At 45.4% G+C, this 18,145-nt stretch overlaps 1 protein-coding gene across 5 annotated transcripts in view; it reads right to left on the bottom strand.

The window, feature by feature from the left end:
• Positions 1–18,145, bottom strand: part of KDM4C (lysine demethylase 4C) — a 3,084,728-nt gene that overhangs the window by 2,230,741 nt on the left and 835,842 nt on the right. For all 5 annotated transcript variants that reach the window (XM_069625930.1, XM_069625928.1, XM_069625929.1 and 2 more), the window contains one exon: positions 4,124–4,173. In XM_069625930.1, coding sequence (XP_069482031.1) covers positions 4,124–4,173 — 50 coding nt within the window. The remainder of the gene's footprint in view (positions 1–4,123; positions 4,174–18,145) is intronic.

Genomic DNA, 18,145 nt, shown 5'->3' with positions numbered 1-18,145 from the left:
TGGTCATCTTCGACTCCACTCTGTCCTTCTCTCCACACATCACGGACATCTCCACAAAGTCCCATTTCCAGCTGCACCTCCTCAGAGGTATTCTACCTTTTCTCACCTTCCCCCAGAAGCTCACCGTCTCCAGAGTCCTGGTCTCTCTTGGCTTGACTATTGCAACAGCCTCTTTCTCAATCTACCTAACTCTACCCTCTGCCATCTGCAACTCATCAAACAGAGCCACAATACGTATCCTTGGCATCAAGCCCAGGGACTGCATCTATCCGGCTCTGAAATTCCTCCACTGGCTCCCAGTGGCTGCAAGGATTAAGTTCAAGACCCTATGCATCGTCCACAAGGCCTTCTGGGGCCAGGGCCCGTACTATCTCCAACGCTCTCTTCCCAAGTACCTTCCTTTCAGAGCCCTCCGCTCGTCTACTTCCAATTCTCTGTGGGTGAGTCGCTTCTCCAAGCAGAGACTGGGTGGTAGATTTCTTTCCTCTGCAGGTGCCTACCTCTGGAATGGCCTCACTGCCACTCTCTGCCTTCAGCTGGACCGCCTCCAGTTCCGGAAACTCCTCAATACCTTTCTTTTCTCCTCTTCCTTCTCTCTGCCTCTCCCCTGCTAACCTTTCCCCAACTCCTTTTCTCTCTGCCTTCCCTCTGCTATCCTTCCCTTCCTCCTGCTAAGTTACATTGATTGGCTGCCTGGTGCTCCTCTGAGTCATATACGTCACCAGCCTCCCCACCCCACTTCCCAGTCCCTAGCACTTTCCTTCAGGCCTTCCTGTACTGCCAACTGGCCTTCTTGCACTTCCGGAGCATGTTCCCCTTGGAGGCCCTGCCTTCCTTGCCCTTAACCCAGGGCACACTGGGTGCACCTTTCTCTCCCCTGCACGTTTTGTCTGTGCAATTGCACAATCTAAATGATACTAGACCTAGTAAGATCATTTGTCTTGTCCTATCCATTTTTTCCCTCCCGGCCTGGTTGCGCCTAGAAACACTTGCGTATAGAGGCATTATAAATAACCTATCAATCAAGACAATTAATTGATTAAAACAGATGCCACAGCAAGATCAGGATTAAAAAAAGGCTCAAACTTTACATTCTATAGTGTGATCAGATCAACCATCGGCTCTGCATTTGATTAACAATCCAAAATAAGCAGCACTCCCGAGCGCGCCAACCCAAGGGGCAGCAGCCTGTGCAAGGTAACAAATTCCGCTCTCCAAATTGGAAGAAGTGAGGAATTTAGCCAGCTGATCCAACTGAATGTGCATTATGCAGTCAAAACAAAAACATCCAGAATTCTCCCAAATAATACCACACGTCTTAGCTGATTTACGTTTTCTAGAGTTTCGATCCAACTTTGAAGTAAGCCTTGGCTTTTAAATTAGGTATATATAGCAGAAAACGCACACAACAAATGTAATTATAGACTGTGGGTATGTTTAAATGCAAGACCCTCTCCAGACACATCCCAAAAAGCTGTACATACTGCCACCCATGGCCTGAAGGACTAGAGCATAATTTTCTTAGGGCACAGTATAAACAGTGATCACCTCAATGTTCTTTAAACCATAAAGTTAACATGTTTTTGTGATTTGGAAACATTTACCTAGCATTCATTATAAGTACCATCATTAGAAATACTTCACTGAAAAGAAGTCCATCCAAGAGGGGTTTTTTTTTTAACGTAGCTGGAGAGTATAACTCCAAGAAGACACTTCAACTCTTTACGAGAACAAGAATATACTTTGGAGACCAGCATTATGCATCTCTAGGTTCCCTATAGCAGCAGTAATATGTTTGGGAAAACATTTATATTTATTAACTATTGATTTATTAATCGCAGAACGCAGAACACTGCCAATAAACACTGTGTTCTCCACATGTTTAAAACTTCTCTCTTTATGTATCTTCCAGAACTTTCAAAAGCTTGTATTGTAGAACAGTGAACTAAGAGGTCCACCGCAATGGTCTGGGTATAACATCACAGGTTGAAGCTGTTGCAAGCATTATGTTTACATTAAACTAAGCTTTGCAATGCAATGAAAACACGCAGGAACATTATTGTTGAAGAGCAAAGAATCAAAACACCACAAACATGAAGTTATGGTTACAATCCATCCATAACTCTGCCATATCATTGCTTAACAACTCAGCCATCACTGTGCACTACAACATGGCATTTGTCCTTGTGCTCAATGGCATAGAAAATACAGTCACATAAATATTATTTCCTGGTCATTTGGGGTGTCCTTTGCGTTGGCAACATTATCTCATTACCTGTATGGTAACAAGAACAACCCCAAATAATAATCCCATTTCAATGCATCAGAACAAAGGCTCTTTAGGAAATCGGGACATGCCAACTCTTAAATCTATACATGAGCTATAACTTTTTAGAAGAAGCTTATTATGGAGAATTCTAATTTATTGCTAATTTCCCTCACCTAGTGAGTCCCTCAGCAGTTTTGCTGGATTTCTGGGGTTTATTTTTTCCACCTGGTAAGAGTGTGAGCCTTTTCCCCACTCTTACATGTGTTCTTCCATGTGTATTTCTACTTTTTGTGTGATCTTGGGCTCTGGAGCCACACCACTCCACAAGCCCCACTTTTGTGTGTGTTACACAGCACCTTCAGTGCAGTGACACAGGGTTGTCTTTGAGACTTCCCACTGACTCCATTTTTCTGGGGATGAATACTGACAAGAGAAGATCCAGTCCGGAGTCGTCTTCCCTTGAGCCTGGTGGGATCAAGCAGCTCATCTTCCACAGCCAGAGGATCCTCTTCATGGTCGAAATCGCTGCACACTGCTGTAGTGGTCCGGATAGCCATCTGAAGAGCCTCTCCTGTTTTAAAGGAGCACACCTTTTATTCACCGTTGTTTCGCTGCAGCTGGCCTCATCCCTGGGTAGTGCAGATCGCTCCAGACGGCCTCCTTGTCTCCACGACTGAAGCTACAGGAACCGTGAGTCTGCAGGAACTATCAGGAACAACTGCAGTGGCACCAGCTTTTTTCAAGGAATAAGGTACTGTGTCCAACTTTGAGGAATTGTGGTGAACCCTTCTTCCTCACCAAAGGCGTGCTCTTTTCTTCCTTCCCTCTTATAATTTTGTCTCCTTTCTGGACAATATCTAAGTACTCGTGAACTGTACTAACCGTGTGATCCTCTGCAACAGGACCCGTTACACTTGACACTGGCGCAGGCCTATTGGTTTATCTACTGGTTAGAAGGTGCCCTCTGATTATATCTGCCTTGACAAAAGTATTGCCTATGATTTTTATCCCCAATTTTCTTGTGTGAATTCATGTGCTAAGTGTGTTTGACTAAGGTTACATTTCTTCCCGCGGGTACGCTTATCTTTAGTAAGACCGAACTGTCATTAGTGTCAAAAAGTGATTGCATGTGTACTCCCGGTAACGCCTTTGTTTCACAACACCGGTCTGTCAAAACCCAATGTACTTACCTTGAATGTATCTACACAAGGGGAATTGGTTGTGTGTAGTGTATTTGAAGTGTGGTTTTGTTTTAATAGACTTGAAGTGTTCTGTGAACAGATGGTTTAAAAATAAATGTACTTATATTTTTTAACCAGAAACTTTAGTCAGTGTTTGCTTGAGTCACAGTAGTTGTAGTCCTTTGTGTAATCTCTACTACTGCTCATTTGCTCTTGAGATAAGCCTGGCTGCTCAGCCATTGCTACCACTCTTTGTGTAGTACGGGCTTGTACCAAAGGTGAAATTGTATTACCACTTGTAGTCTTAATTTTCTGCAGTGGTCCCCAAGGGCACTGCCCAGGATTCTGCCTAACAAAGCTTCCCTTAAAATACACACTCTTCAGAAACATTTGTATGCATTGCAGATTTATCCACTATGGGCCACTTGGTTTCACAAATCTTGAGACGACCATTGCAAGATTTACATGTCATAACAAAAGATCTAGAATCTGATAGGAGCTCAAGGAGTGGTCACCTTAGGCCTAGGACAGAAATGCAAAATAGAAATAGGTAGAGTGTTTGTAGATGGTTGAGACCCTAGCAATACATTAAGTAGCCAGTAAAACAGCTAGGCTAGCGAGTAGTCCCAGCAGAGATGTGGATGCAGCATGTAGGCAAGAGGTAACAATTTACCTTGAGCAAGTCGTTCAAGTCGTTTCCCATGTTCGGGTGGCACAGTGTACCTAAAATTAAAAAGACAGATAAAAAACCCAGGATTGCTTTCAGTCTTGTTTAAAAATAATTAAAGCAACTGCATTTGTTGAGAAACTAGTACCGAAATATACATATTTTGATCAACATAAATGGCATATGGTGAACATTAAAGAGACAAAAGATTATCTCTTTACCAATGTAATTACGCTTTGAATGATAACACTCACTGGTGTGCACATTTAACATTTATGGTGATCATGCAACGTTGTCTTTAACAAAGGAGATGCAAAGTGAGGACATCCATAATAGGTAGGTGAAGCGGAGGTCAACAATAGCAATCGCATTGGCTGGACAGAGAGAAATATAAAAGCAAAGAGCAAGTACATCGACAAAATCATGCGTGGAACTAATTACACATTCTTGGTAAATAGTGGGCCAGGGAGGTTGTAAGGAGCTTATTAAAAGCAAATGGCTTAGAGCTCTGCCCTTGATGACAGTCATGAAAAAAGGTGCTGCAAAATCTGCTGGTTCTAGTTTGAAAGGTGTTCTCTTGGCATACAAAGCTTCATAGCAACGATACTGTATGGGCTAGAGGCCAGTCATGGGAGACCTGAATGCTGGTTAAACAATCTGGAAGGACAGGTATGCAGAAAGATTTTGGGCCTTGCTCTGGGTATTCCTATTGAGGTTATTCGCCTTGAGCTGGGCTTGATCTCTATCCATGCCAGTGTCTTCATAAAAAAAGGGATTGTTGTTATGACCAATGCCGATCTGCCCACCGGTACAACTATTAGGAGAGCCAATGAGGAATAATACCAACCCTGATTTGAGCAAGTACAAAATGACCTGTGAAAATTATTTCAGGAGATACGCTGGCACCCATGCTGGGAACTAGGTTATGAGCAATTGAGAGGCAAATTCAAGATAAGATCAATGAAATGGGATTGGGTAAAGGAGCTTGAAGAGTATGCATGACTTTGCCAGGCTGTATCCAACATGTTTAACTACTGTAAGGTATTTGGTTGTGCATCCTTCTCCTACTCATAGAATAATTATTCTGCTTATGAGATTCAATACACTGCCGACTCTGGCAGCGACTGGATCCTGGCTGGATATCCCACGTTCCAAACATTCTTGCCGCTTTTTTAAAAACAAAATGTGCTCAAAGTAATAGACATGTTATGACGCAGTGTCCTGTCTTAGGTCATTTATATCAAAAATACCTGTCTCGATTTGTGGACTCTTGGGAACGCATCCAGGAGGATCAATTCTGGGAATGTTGACTAGAGTATACAAACCTATTGCTCACGTTAGCCCTAGCAAGACTATGGATAAACATTAACAAAGTCTTAAACATACTGGATACTAATGAGTTGGAGTGTAATGGTTAAGTGATCTGTAAAGGTTATACCACATGCTGATTATCTGTGTGGTGCCATTACAAAAAAGAGCACAATCCGTATAAAGTTTATTGATGTTTTGAATCCAGGCTATTGATTTTGAAGTTCAAAAGTATTTACACATCAAATAATTACATTGTATTGTAGATAACATTTTAAGGAATGTATTTGGAGACGTTATGATAATTTATTGGTATGCACAAAACGCACATTTTAATAATTGTTATATTGTCTAGTGTGAAAAGTTATATTTAATGGTATCTTGGACTCTCAATAATAAAGATAGTACTCACAGTACTGGTGTTCTTTTTCCTTTGGCTTCTTGGTTCCTGTGGTACTGAAGTTGTGGTATGCCTCCCAGAAGGCGCTGAAGAGACCAGAGAATGGGCTCCAAGCGCCTCGTGGGCGACACCCTCGGGGAAACCCTCCGGGGAATAAAACCCGATGAAATATCTGGATACCTCCAAAAGACGTGCAGGTCAGGTAAGGTTTCTTGTAAACAGTCCTTTGTGCCGTGGGCAGATGTGTCCAGCTGTTAGTAGTCGTGACACACAGTGCCGAGTAGCCAAGTTTGGGAAGAAGAGGTCCGGCACAGGACTTACAGCAGAAAAATGAATCCGGGAGAAGGTAAGTAATCAGGACGCTCAACGGGGCAGAATGGCAGCCGGAGCATGGTTGTTAATTGTGCATGGAAGATGCACAGAGGGGCTGCACAAAGCCCAGCGAGGAGTAACTGGAAGCCCAACGGGGCGGCAAGGAGTCCAAGGAGGTGGAGCAAAATAAGCACAGCGAGGCCGAAGCGCTCGAAGGGAAAGGAGCGAGGAGTAGAGCACGGCAGAGGAAGGAACAGCCGCGGGAAGGGAGAAAGGAAAGTAGGATATAACGGAGAGAATGACAAGGAGGACCGAAGTCAGGAAAGCGGGGAAAAGGATTGCAAAGGCAGGAGCGAAAGCTGCTACGAGGCTGCACAGGGTGTGGAGCGAGTAGCGACGCACCTACCTGGATCCTAGCAAGACAGGTGTAGCGTTTGGCGTGAGGAGGTCGCCATCTTGGAATAAACTAGACCCGCTCTTAGAAGTGGGAAAAAACGGATCCAAATAGGCGCCATCTTGGTTTCTGTTGCAGGTAGTAAGGATGGTGCAGTTTCCACATTTTCCAGTATGAACGCTGGGATTTCCTAACACAGTAACAGTTGATCAACTATCTGGCTATCAGCAAAGTTGAATATGCTCTCATCAAGGTTTTTCTTGAAGCTTCCTTCATTGGCGTAGGGGATAGAGAACCTTTATATTATTGTAATGTTTGAAAAAATTTCAAAATGAAGTTTAAATGCACTGTGAATCACAGTGGGGCTATTTACACAAATCATACAGGGAGGTAATAAAACCTGACATCTTTATGTATTTTTTATTTAATCTGTTTAAAGAAAACAAAGAAATATGTTCTACTCCGCAATTCATCAAAAACATCCACAAATTACTACAGTGACCTTACACTCAGACATTCCTCCATCTGTTTCTCATACAAAGTAATTATTTTCAAACAGCAAAGAATTACAAGAGAGGAAGAGCGGCAGGATATTTTATGATAATCCTGTTCGGAGGTTCCTTATGATGAACTACAGGGGAGAGAATGAGGTTACCATATTGACTCCGCAAAACAGATCTATATGTAACATTGGTAACACCAGCAATGATGCATGCACACCCTGATATATCCCCATTCTAAATGAGGATACACATGAGAGAAAATAAGAAACCTATGCTCAAGTCAATATTGTACAAATCATCAGATTTATATTGAAGGCAACCAGATCAAGTCAGCAGCGCTGGTGTTTTTGAGCTAAATGTTTTTGTTTGACATCAATTTACAGCAGTTCCAATCCAATCAGCATTGACAAACTGTCCCACGTATTGTTTTGCACAATACATTGAACAACCACCCCTCACACTCACTAAATAGAAACTCACTGATCCCTTTCTCAACCAGCCAAAATCAGAATGACTGCACTACTATGGAAACAACAAGGCCATCTTTACTTTCCAATTCCTCCACTCTCAAACTTTGCTCTGGCAATTGTGAAGTTCAAATCACAGTAATAAACTACAACATGTGGCTTACATTCGCCAACTTTAGATACACATAATTGTATATTTAGTAAATATGGGTACCCGGATACACTTGTATTTGCGAGTACAGTTCATAAACCTTTGCACACAGAAATGCTTGCAAAATATTTTTGGGGAATCCGAGAAAATAATATGCTAATGAAAGTGTGCCCGCTCTGAGTTTTATGAAAAAGAGGCAGCATTTGTGTTTCTTTCCCACTGCTATGTGCTATGCAGTCTGTGGGAGAGAATCGAACTTTTTTTTTTTTTCCATCGCTGGCGATTCTCTCCCTCCCCATACAGGTTGTCCGACTGCTACGGATTACCACAGAGTTCCAGCTGACTCAAAGTTGGCAAACTTTCCTATGACAGGTTCATTTAGTGGAAAGGCATTGCCCTTGATAGAAAATGGAGGTTGGGCACAGATGTGGCATCCATGTGTATTTCACAGTGGGTGGTAGTTGGGCCTCAAATTTGGGCACTTGACCTGGCTGTTCACCTGACATATATGTACCAGCCTCAAGAGGTGGACTGACATCTAAGTGGAGAGTGGGGGAGACTGGAGGAGAGGATAATGTGTGATATGATAATTGAGTAAGGTGCTGTGAGCTGGTCAATGGTTATCGGTGCCACTGAAACTACCTTTGTCATGGGAAATGGGAAAGTGGCAGCAAAGAAATAAGCACTGGGTGGTGGGGAATAGAGTTGGGGGCTACATCCTTCTTGTGGGGCAAGAGAGGGTGTGGCCTAGCTGTGAGCAATAGAGCAGCATAGCAGAGAAGTAAACACCAGACCTCAGCGTGCACCCAAGGGTTCTCTTGCCATCTGGTTATACAACAGATGTGTATTCCACAGAAGGCAGCTCCATCGACTAGGAGTTGTGAGGTGATACATTACCATCTCAATGCATGATCTAACAGCCATCTATCAACTACACTAAAGACAATGACCAGAACGGACTAGTAGAGACCGGGAAATACCAAAATAATCAAAACAGCTCTGCTGTTGATCGGTCTTGTGTACTGTAATCGAGTGACTTACTGTTCTCGCAGAATAAATTGTGATTTAATCGAACATTCTATATAAATTTGAAAATAATTATATATTTGGAACAGTTAATCAATTAGCTTCATAACATGTATATATATTTAATTCACAAAGTGTCCAATTAACATCTCATATAAATGTTTTTCTTAACACTTGCTCAAACAATAGAACTATTCTTCATTTTCAAAAATGAATACATATAATCCAAATTAATTCTTCCAATCTAAAATTTCAATGATGTTTCAATATAACTTATTTAAGTTTGTCAAACATATAGGACCGTAGTAAAGTGGCCCAACGCTTTCGAATAGTTCTCTATTCTTCATCAGGGGACAGCCCTGAATATAAATCCAACAACTTAACAAGATATCCATTAACAATCTTATTAATTGAACTATGGGGTATTTAATACAAAAACCCCATAAATGAACACCTCACTTAACGGTTATGATGATTTTAAATCTGCCTCGCTGTTAAAAATATCTTGTGCTTGTCAGTAGTTCCATTATTATTTGTATATCCATATCTATCCATAATGCAAATATAAAAAAAAATGTCATTCCATCATAAATTAATACTCACTGGAATCTTAAATGGACTCAATCGCACAGTCCTTCTACTGTTTCAAGGCAGTCAAATTTAGAATGTCTTTGGGTAAAACAATAAGCACAATGAGCAACCTTTAATAACACTAATAACTCAGTTAGGGTATGCTCCCTAAATATAATCTAGATTAAAGATACCCAACGGAGGTCACCAAAATGACGTACATATAATCTCGAAGTTAGGTCATGTCTCTCCCGCTTTTCAGCTCCAGCAGGTTAATCGACCATTTGTCCTTGGAGAATGTATAGTCAACAGCAAAACCCATGACAAAATCGCAGACATTTCGCCAATAGAAATAGAAAAGTGACTCATTATATTAAGTCCAATTATGTAATTTAGCAATCTGGGTGCCATTTTAAGATGGAGCTAAACATTATTTAGTCATGTTTTCAAAGCACCATTACAGAGGCCATCATTGACATATTCAAGAATACACTCAATATAAGTATACATAACAGTCCATAGTTCAGTGGTTACATATTTGTTAGCCAATATATTTTTGAAATCTGTCCCATGAAAATATGTTTCAAAGAACGTCTCCATGTTAATCATTGCAATATTTCTCATTAATATGCATATCGAGTGCTTATAAATTAAAGTTACTCACCGTAGTGACTAGAGCACTCACAGTCCATAGTCCCCTTTCCTTCATCCTTGTGGGAAGTCCCCCAAAATAGGGACGCCACCAGAATCTTTGGCAGCGAAAAATTGAGCTTCCCCTTTAAATTTAGTATAGCGCGTGGGGGTGCGGCCCTGTGTGTGGGAATACCCCCCCTGTCCCCAGAGGCCCCGCCTCACCTCAGTTCCATTTTAATGTATCGGACACTTAAATACCTGGCTACACTGAATATATTAGCCCCTAGCATACACGCAGGGTAAGGTTGGTGGAACATATAGAGGAAAGGGGAGTATGGACTAGGCATACTCTAGGTCACTAAGGTGAGTAACTTTAAATACTCCTATGTTCCGCCCCCTTTCCTCCATCCTTTTGGGTGTTTCCACCAAAGAAGACCATAGGGCGGAGCTGTTACAACCTGCTGCATATCTAGGATGAAGCAAAAGGTCCTTCAGAATCGATTGACTGAACTCTGCATCGTACCTTGCGCTGGTATCCAGGGATAAGTGCTTACAGAAGGCTGGAGACCCAAGAAGCATGTCCCTGAAACACAATGGCCTTAGCTCTGACCGCATGGGCATGAATCCACGCAGAAACTGGTTTGCCCATGGCCGTATAAGCCCCTTATTGTTACAAATAAGTCCAGAACCGGAAAACCCGAGCGCTGGAACAGGGGCAACAAGAAGTTGATGTGTAACTCCCACTCGTAGATGTTGAACCCCAAGCGGGTCAGCTGGTCCACTTCTGCATTGCCGTCGCCTGGGAGATGGACTGATGAAATCCATATCCCCTCCGGCAGGGCCCATTCCCAGATCGATACCACCTCCATGCATAAGAGGGGGGAACGTTGGGTGCCACCCAACATTGTCCATCCTGAACAGAACTGCCTTGTCCCTGATGAGGGGCAAAAAAGCCTGGAGCGCCAGGCCCACTGCCCTGAGCTCGAGCAGATTGATATGCAGGAGGGCTTCCGCCCTAAACCATGTCCCATTAATCGAGCAGCCCTCTAGAGTAGCCCCCCAGCCCAAAAGGGAGGAATCCGTCGTCACCACCAGAGTGGGCTCTGGCAGGTCAAAGGGGCTTGCACTGCCACATTTCAGTCCAACAGCCACCAGTACAGATCCGGGAGAAGGAACAGGGGAATTGAGACTCTGTCCGATTGTGAGCTCGATTCCTGGTCCAAAATGGCAACCAGATGGAGACGGAGGAGCCTCATCTTGAGGTGGGCATGCCAACTGTGAGCACACATGATGCCAAAAGTCCAAGAAGGTGCTGGGACCACCATGACAAGGTGGTCGAGTTGGCCAGAAAGTGCCCAATCGACTTGCAGAAGGAGCGGAGCCTCTCAGGTATGGAAAACACCAGCTGAATGGCTGTGTCCCATCGCACTCCAAGGAACACGAGATCCTGGGCTGGAGCCAACTGCGACTTCTAGTTGAGGGAGAAGCCCAGCTGCTGAAGAACATCTGCCAGTCTTTGGCAGGAGTGCACCGCCGCCTGAGGCGAGTTGGCCCTCACCAGCAAGTCGCCCAGACCAGGGTATAAGTTATGTCCTTCAGGTGGAGGAGACCCGCCACTGCATTGATCAACTTTGTGAAGACGCAAGGGGCTGATTTCAGGCTGAAAAGCAGCACCTTGTACTAGAAGTGGTACGACATAATCGTGAACCCCAGAAACTGCTGATGCAGCTGGTAGATGGGGACATGAAGGTACGCATCCTTGAGGTCTAGGGACCACATCCAGTCCCTTGCGCATGCAGACTCAGCTATGTGCGCGGGAGTAACCATCCTGAAGTGTTTGTTTTGCTTGGCCACGTGGGGAGAACACTTACACTTACGTTTCCCCTGCCCCCTGGCAAAACAAGTTATTGGACTCAGATAAGCAAAGAATCACACAGGCTAATTATTATAATAAACAAATGGCTTGTTACAGGCCTTTTATTCACACAATATAGAATATATATGTAATACATTACTCACCTCAATCGTATTTCTGATGCTTGTATCTACTTAGATTCACATGCTGTGCATAGATCACATGCTGTGCATAGGCCGACATCTAGTGGACACTGCAGAGTATTACAGTTTGTTTTTGCCAGTAATACTATCCCTAGTGTGACGTCCACTGTATCCATGATCCCTCACGAGTGTAGGACCCTCAGATTGTATTTTTTCTGACATGAGTAGCAGCGTGAGTACAGAGTATCCAAGCAGATAAGATAGATAAGGCTACAAGCATCCATGCGCCTTCTCTCAGAGGGGAGGAAGGGCGGGCGCATGTGAATCTAAGCAGATACAAGCATCAGAAATACAATTACGGTGAGTTATGTATCCCTTCTGAGGCTTGTGGAATCTGCTTAGATCACATGCTGTGCATAGATTAGCGAGCAGTGTTGGAAGAAGGAGGTGGGATGTGAGAAGGGTCATGAGCAAATAAATGTCTTAGAACCGCTTGTCCCACTTGAGTATCTGTCTTGGAATGAGCGTCAATGCAGTAGTGGTGAGTAAAGGTGTGAATTTAGCTCCATGTAGCTTCTTTGCAAATAGTGTCGAGGGGTACACATTTGCAATGAAAGCCAGAGTGGCCCCAGTACCTCTTGTAGAGAGGGCCCTTGGCGTAGAAGGCAGAGTTTTATCTGAAAGGGAGTAACACAGCTGGATACATTTCACTATCCATTTGGAGATGGCACGCTTAGAGACGCAATCTCCTTCTTTGCCTGTAGCTACAGAGACGAACAGTTGATCTGTCTTCCTTAGCGGTCTGGTCTTGTCTACGTAGTAGAGGCCCGCTCTTCGCACATCTAGTGTGTGTAGTTTCACCTCAGCAGAACTTTTGGAATCTTGGAAGAAGGCCGGTTGCTCAATGGATGGTTAAAATGGAATTTAGAAATTAACTTAGGTGAGAACCTAGGGTGAGTTTGTAGAACCAGTTTATCCTTATGAACAGTAAAGAAAGGATCCTGCACTGACAGTGCCTGAATTTCACTGACCCTTCTTATGGATGTAACAGCTACTAAGAAGGCAATTTTATAGGTCAGGTGTTTTAGACTAGCTTTATGCATGGGTTCAAAGGGGGGGCCCATGAGTTTAGCTAGCACCACATTAAGGTCCCATCCTGGTGGGGGGTTCAAAATTGGAAGGTGGAGTCTCTTTACCCCTTCCATAAAGGCTTTAACCACTGGTACTTTCCACCACAATACCTTGTTATGGGAGGTGGTGTAGGATGACAGAGCCGCCAGGTGTACCTTGAGTGAATTAAATACCAACCCTGCGTCCAGCATGTGGAGCATGTAGGTGACAATATTGGAAGGAGTGCAATCAACCGGGTTGATTTGTTTATTCTGGCACCAAATAACGAATCTCTTCCATTTATCAAAGTAACAGTGTCTTGTGTTTGGTTTTCTTGATTCTTTTAGGATATCCATACATCTCTGTGGTAGATTGAGATGGCCGAACTCTATGACTTCAGGAGCCATGCTGCCAAGTTCATCGAGCTGGGTTGAGGATGCACTGTTTGTCCTTCGTGCTGGGATAGAAGGTTGTGCCAGCACGGGAGTCTGATGGGTTCGCACACTGCCAGTATACGCAGGTGCGGGAACCACGGTTGTCTCGCCCACATGGGAGCAACTAGGATGAGCGTCATCGATTCCCTGTGCATCTTGTTGATCACCTTCCTCAACAGAGGGGTTGGTGGAAAAGCGTAGGCAAACATCCCCGACCAGTTAATCCATAGAGCGTTCCCCATGGAGTCTGGCTGGGGGAACCTGGATGCGAATCCTGGGCATTGTCCGTTTTCGCTTGTTGGCAAATAGGTCTCTAGTGGGGAAACCCCACTGTGAGAAGAGGTCTCCTATGACTTCTTCGTGTAGACACCATTTGTGCTCTTCCGGGAGGGGGTCTCTGCTCAAAACGTCTGCTAGTGAATTGAGATCCCCTGGAACATGTTGCAATGACAGGTAAATGTTCCGTCCGAGTGCCCATTTCCAAATTTTCTGGGCAAGCTTGGACAGATTTGGCGAACGAGTCCCTCCCTGTTTGTTTATGTAAAACATAGCTGTCGTGCTGTCTGTTAAGATCTGCACTGACAGGTTCAACAGGTGGGGTTTGAAAGCTCGAAGCGCTCTGAAGACTGCCAGAAGCTCTAGCAGATTTATGTGATTGTTGGCCACTGTGTGTGACCAGAGACCCTGAGCTGTGTGGTGAAGGAGGTGTGCTCCCCACCCTGACAGGGACGCGTCTGTAGTGACTACGGCCTGTATCTCTGGATCGTATAAGGGGTTTCCCTTTGACAGGTTCTATCTTGTCCACCAGTGAAGACTCTGTACTAGTGTTGGCGGAACGACCACTAGATGGTCCCACTGACCACTTGCCTGAGACCACGGTTTTGCCAACCATTCCTGCATGGGTCGCATGCGCAGGCGCGCGTGTGGAACCAGGTAAATACATGATGCCCTCATGCCTAGCAAACACATCGCTTTGCGCACCCTTATCTGGCGACCGGGCGGCTGATATTGAGGAATTTGCAGTAGTATATTCCGAATTCTTTCCTCTGATGGAAAGGCCAACCCCTCTTGCGTGTTTAGGACAGCTCCTAGGAACTGTTTGGAGGTGCTTGGCACCAGGCTTGATTTTTTCTCGTTGATTGAGAACCCCAATTCAAAGAGGAGGTCGCTCGTTGTTTGGATGTTGGAACTGCAAATTATTGGGGTTTCCCCCGTGATGAGCCAGTCATCCAGGTAAGGATAAACTGGGATTGCCTGCCTGCGTAGGTGTGCCGCCAGTACCTTGGGGAATACCCTTAGAGCCAAGGCTATACCAAAGGGCATCACCTTGAACTGGTAGTGCTGACTGTCCACCTTGAAGCGCAAGAATCTTCTGTGCACTGGCAATATGGAAATATGAAAATAGGCATCTTTCATGTCCAATGTTGCCATGTGCAAAATGAGAGCTAAAACAACAAAGCGTCGGTGCGCAGCCATTTTGGACACTCATCTCCCATCCCCGTGATAAAAGTCTGCGTCTCCGAGGGCCTCAGATAATAAAAAAGCATTTCAGTAGCGAAAGCAGAGCAAGGTCATATAAACATACAAATATTATTGCTGGAATCAACTCTGGGCTGCATTTGCAGCAGGCCAACGCTAACGCCCCCCTAGCCGTGGCGAAACAGGGGGATTACCTCTTGAAGCGTAGTCATGCAACATTTTTGGGGCTTGACATACTTGTTTGCAGGGCGTATTGTCAAATCTTTTTTTGGCACAAGGAAGTAAGTTGAATAAATACCCTTGTTTACCTGTTTGCCCAGGACGAGTTCTATTGCGTCCTTTGCGAGAAGATTGACGATTTCTTCGAGGAGGATCTTTTGGTTGTCCAGGGAGTGTTTTTTTTTGTCGTGGAGGGTGGTTGCGGGGGCACTCCAGCAGTTCGATGCAGTATCCCGCGGACACTGTGGACAGCACCCATCTGTCCGAGGTGATCCCTTCCCATGCTTGGGTGAAGTTTGAAATGTGCCCCCCTACTGGGGATCCATGGGAAGGGACCCTGAGCAGAGCGTCACTGTTTGCTGGGGGGGCGTACCGCCTCTGCCCGGGCTGCCTCTCCCTCTACCATGGGCCCTCTTGTTACCTCTACCGTAACTTTGGGTACCTTGTTGGTTGTTACCCCACGATGTACCCTGTCCCTGTGAGTAATTGCAACCCCTCTCAGAATTTTGTCCGTGTGAGCGACGAAAATTATTATTATTCCCTCTTTGGTTCGTGGGTTTGTTAGTCAATTGTCCCAGGGACTTTAGGGTATCATATTCATCCTTGGCAGTTTTGAGTGCCTCCTCTACTGCTTTGCCAAATAAGACATTCGGTTCCACTGGCATATTGATAAGAGTAGCCTGGGTCTCGGGTTTAAACCCTGACTGTCTGAGCCAAGCGTGTCTCTTGATGACAGTGCTCTCTGCGATGAGCCGGCCTGCATTATCTGCGGCATCAAAGGTCGCCTTTAGAATGCAGCCGGACAACGATCTACCCTCCGACGAAATCTGGGCTAACTAACCCTTTAGTGGTTCTGGTGCGGAGGCGATGAGGGCAGCTACCTGCTCCCACTGGTGGCAATTATAGCTTGCCAGCAGAGTGGTGGTATTGGCGATTGTTACCTGGTAAGCGGAAGTGGAGGCCCCTTTTCTACCTAGCCCATATATCCTCTTGCTCTCCTTGTCTGGGGGAGCTTCAGATGATGATAGAGGTGTACCCGTTCTTTTCCAGGTGGTAGTTACTACCAACGAGTCAGGCTTAAATTGGCCCCTTATATAAAGTGGGTCTGACAGCCCTAGTGAGATTGGGGTTGAGGAGGGAAGCGTCAATTCTGCGTTGGATGGACTTCAGAATTGGTATGGCTTGGGCAATGGGTTTCTTATCCCCCATGATCTCTTCTGCAAAGTCCCTCTCTTCTTGAGCCCCTTGAGTGTCTATGTGAAAGTGCTCTGCAGCTCTAGCTAAGACCTCATTCAGTAGAGGCTGATTAGCCACAGGTGAGTCAATGACCGGTGGCTCTTTGTTAACAGGCGAGTCTAGATTATAGACCTCTGCCTGGTCTTCCTCCTTCTCATCCTGGTCCTCGTCTCCATAATAATCGACCCCCGCTTGGTCGTCAAGCATTTGTATGTCTGGGTCTTCAGCATACTGGTTGTAAGGTTGAATAGAGAATGGGTCTAAAAAATGAGGCTCTGAGCTGGAGTATCATTACAAGGTCTCTTACTAGGAGGCTGAGGGTCTTTGGATCCTGAAGGAGTAGAGTTGTCAGGGGTACTCTGATAGCTCAGAAAATAATCTGGATTTTTTTCATAGAAATTGGATAAAGAAGACATTCTTTTCATCACCCTGTCGATGTTGTCAGAGTTCCATACCCTGGAACTGGGGATGACCATCTCCTGCTGAGGTTCCTCTCCCTGTAGAGTGGGAGGGATAACTTTAGGCTTAGAGACAGGGTCAGGGGTCTTAGATGTATCCTTATCTGAGGACCTATGTTTGTCTTTCTGGACCTGGGGTGCAGATGTTGTCTCTGAAGACTTTTTCTGCTGTTTGTCCCCTTTACCATGGGTAGAGGAGTGTTTCCCTATGGTTTCACTCTTTTAGAATCTTTGGACGCCTGGCGCCAAGATTCAGCGGTGTGTTGGCTAGGTGCCGTGTTTTTAGAGTGTGTGCGTCGAGACTCGGAGGCAGACGTGGAAAGTGCTGCCGGAGCAGACTCTAAGCATGCTGCTTGGGGGTGGAGGTCGGATTCGTCTTCTGACGACCATACCTCCGTGACTTTGGGGAGCAAGGCACCCTTGGCAATCGTGCACGGTTTCCATGTGTCATGAGGCGATCTCAACCTGGAACGCCCAGAGGACACTGATTCTGTGAACCGCTCTCTATGTGCCTCTTTCTTCCGAGCACTCGACACACGTGTCGAGTCTCGGCTGGGGTTAGTGTGCTTAGGTGCAGTAGTCTGGGTAGCGCTCGTGTCGCCGGGTGTGGTCCCCATAACTGCCCCGCCGGACAATCCTCCGAGGCCGGGGACTTGCGCTTGGGTGTCTATCGACACCCTTGTGCCCTCGCCGTCCGAAACGGCGGCGTTGCTGCCATCACTGAAGGAACCCACCGCCTCCATGGCCTCGAGCTGCCTGGCGTAATGGGCCCAACGTTTAGTGGAGCGGTCCTTTAGTGGTTTAGCCTTAAAGAGCGTACACGCACTGCAGTTAGCTTCGGGGTGATCCCTAGGCAAACAGAGATTACAGGTGTTATGCTTGTCAACCCAAGGAAACTTGCGGTTGCACTTGGGGAGAATTTAAATGGAGTACTCTCCATAGGTCACCTTATGGCAGTGGGCAAGTGTATGTAGGAAATAAAAGGAGTGTGATTATGTACACCCACCCTCTCCCTACTTGCAGGGCCGAGGCCAGACGCCTTCCGAGGCCCGGGCCGAGGCCAGAGGCCTTCCAAGGCCCAGGCCCAGGCCCGAGGCTTTCCGAGGCTAAAGTCCATCGTGCATTCTCGACAGTTGTTCATTCTTCGGACCGGCATCGATCTTCGATCTCTCGACGTGGGATTGGAAGAATGGGGATTTTTTGATGATTTATGACAAAATGTCAAAGGCAGGGGACTCCGCAACAATGCTTCCGACAAGTATGGCAGAACAAAACGATCCGAGGTTCCTACACGCATCAGGGATCATGGGTACAGTGGACTTCACACTAG

Source organism: Ambystoma mexicanum, chromosome 6p (genome assembly GCF_040938575.1).
Source record: "Ambystoma mexicanum isolate Mex_15411 chromosome 6p, UKY_AmexF1_1, whole genome shotgun sequence".
NCBI lineage: Eukaryota > Metazoa > Chordata > Amphibia > Caudata > Ambystomatidae > Ambystoma > Ambystoma mexicanum.
The sequence above is the reverse complement of the archived record's forward strand: the minus strand, read 5'-3'. Positions and strand labels throughout refer to the sequence as shown.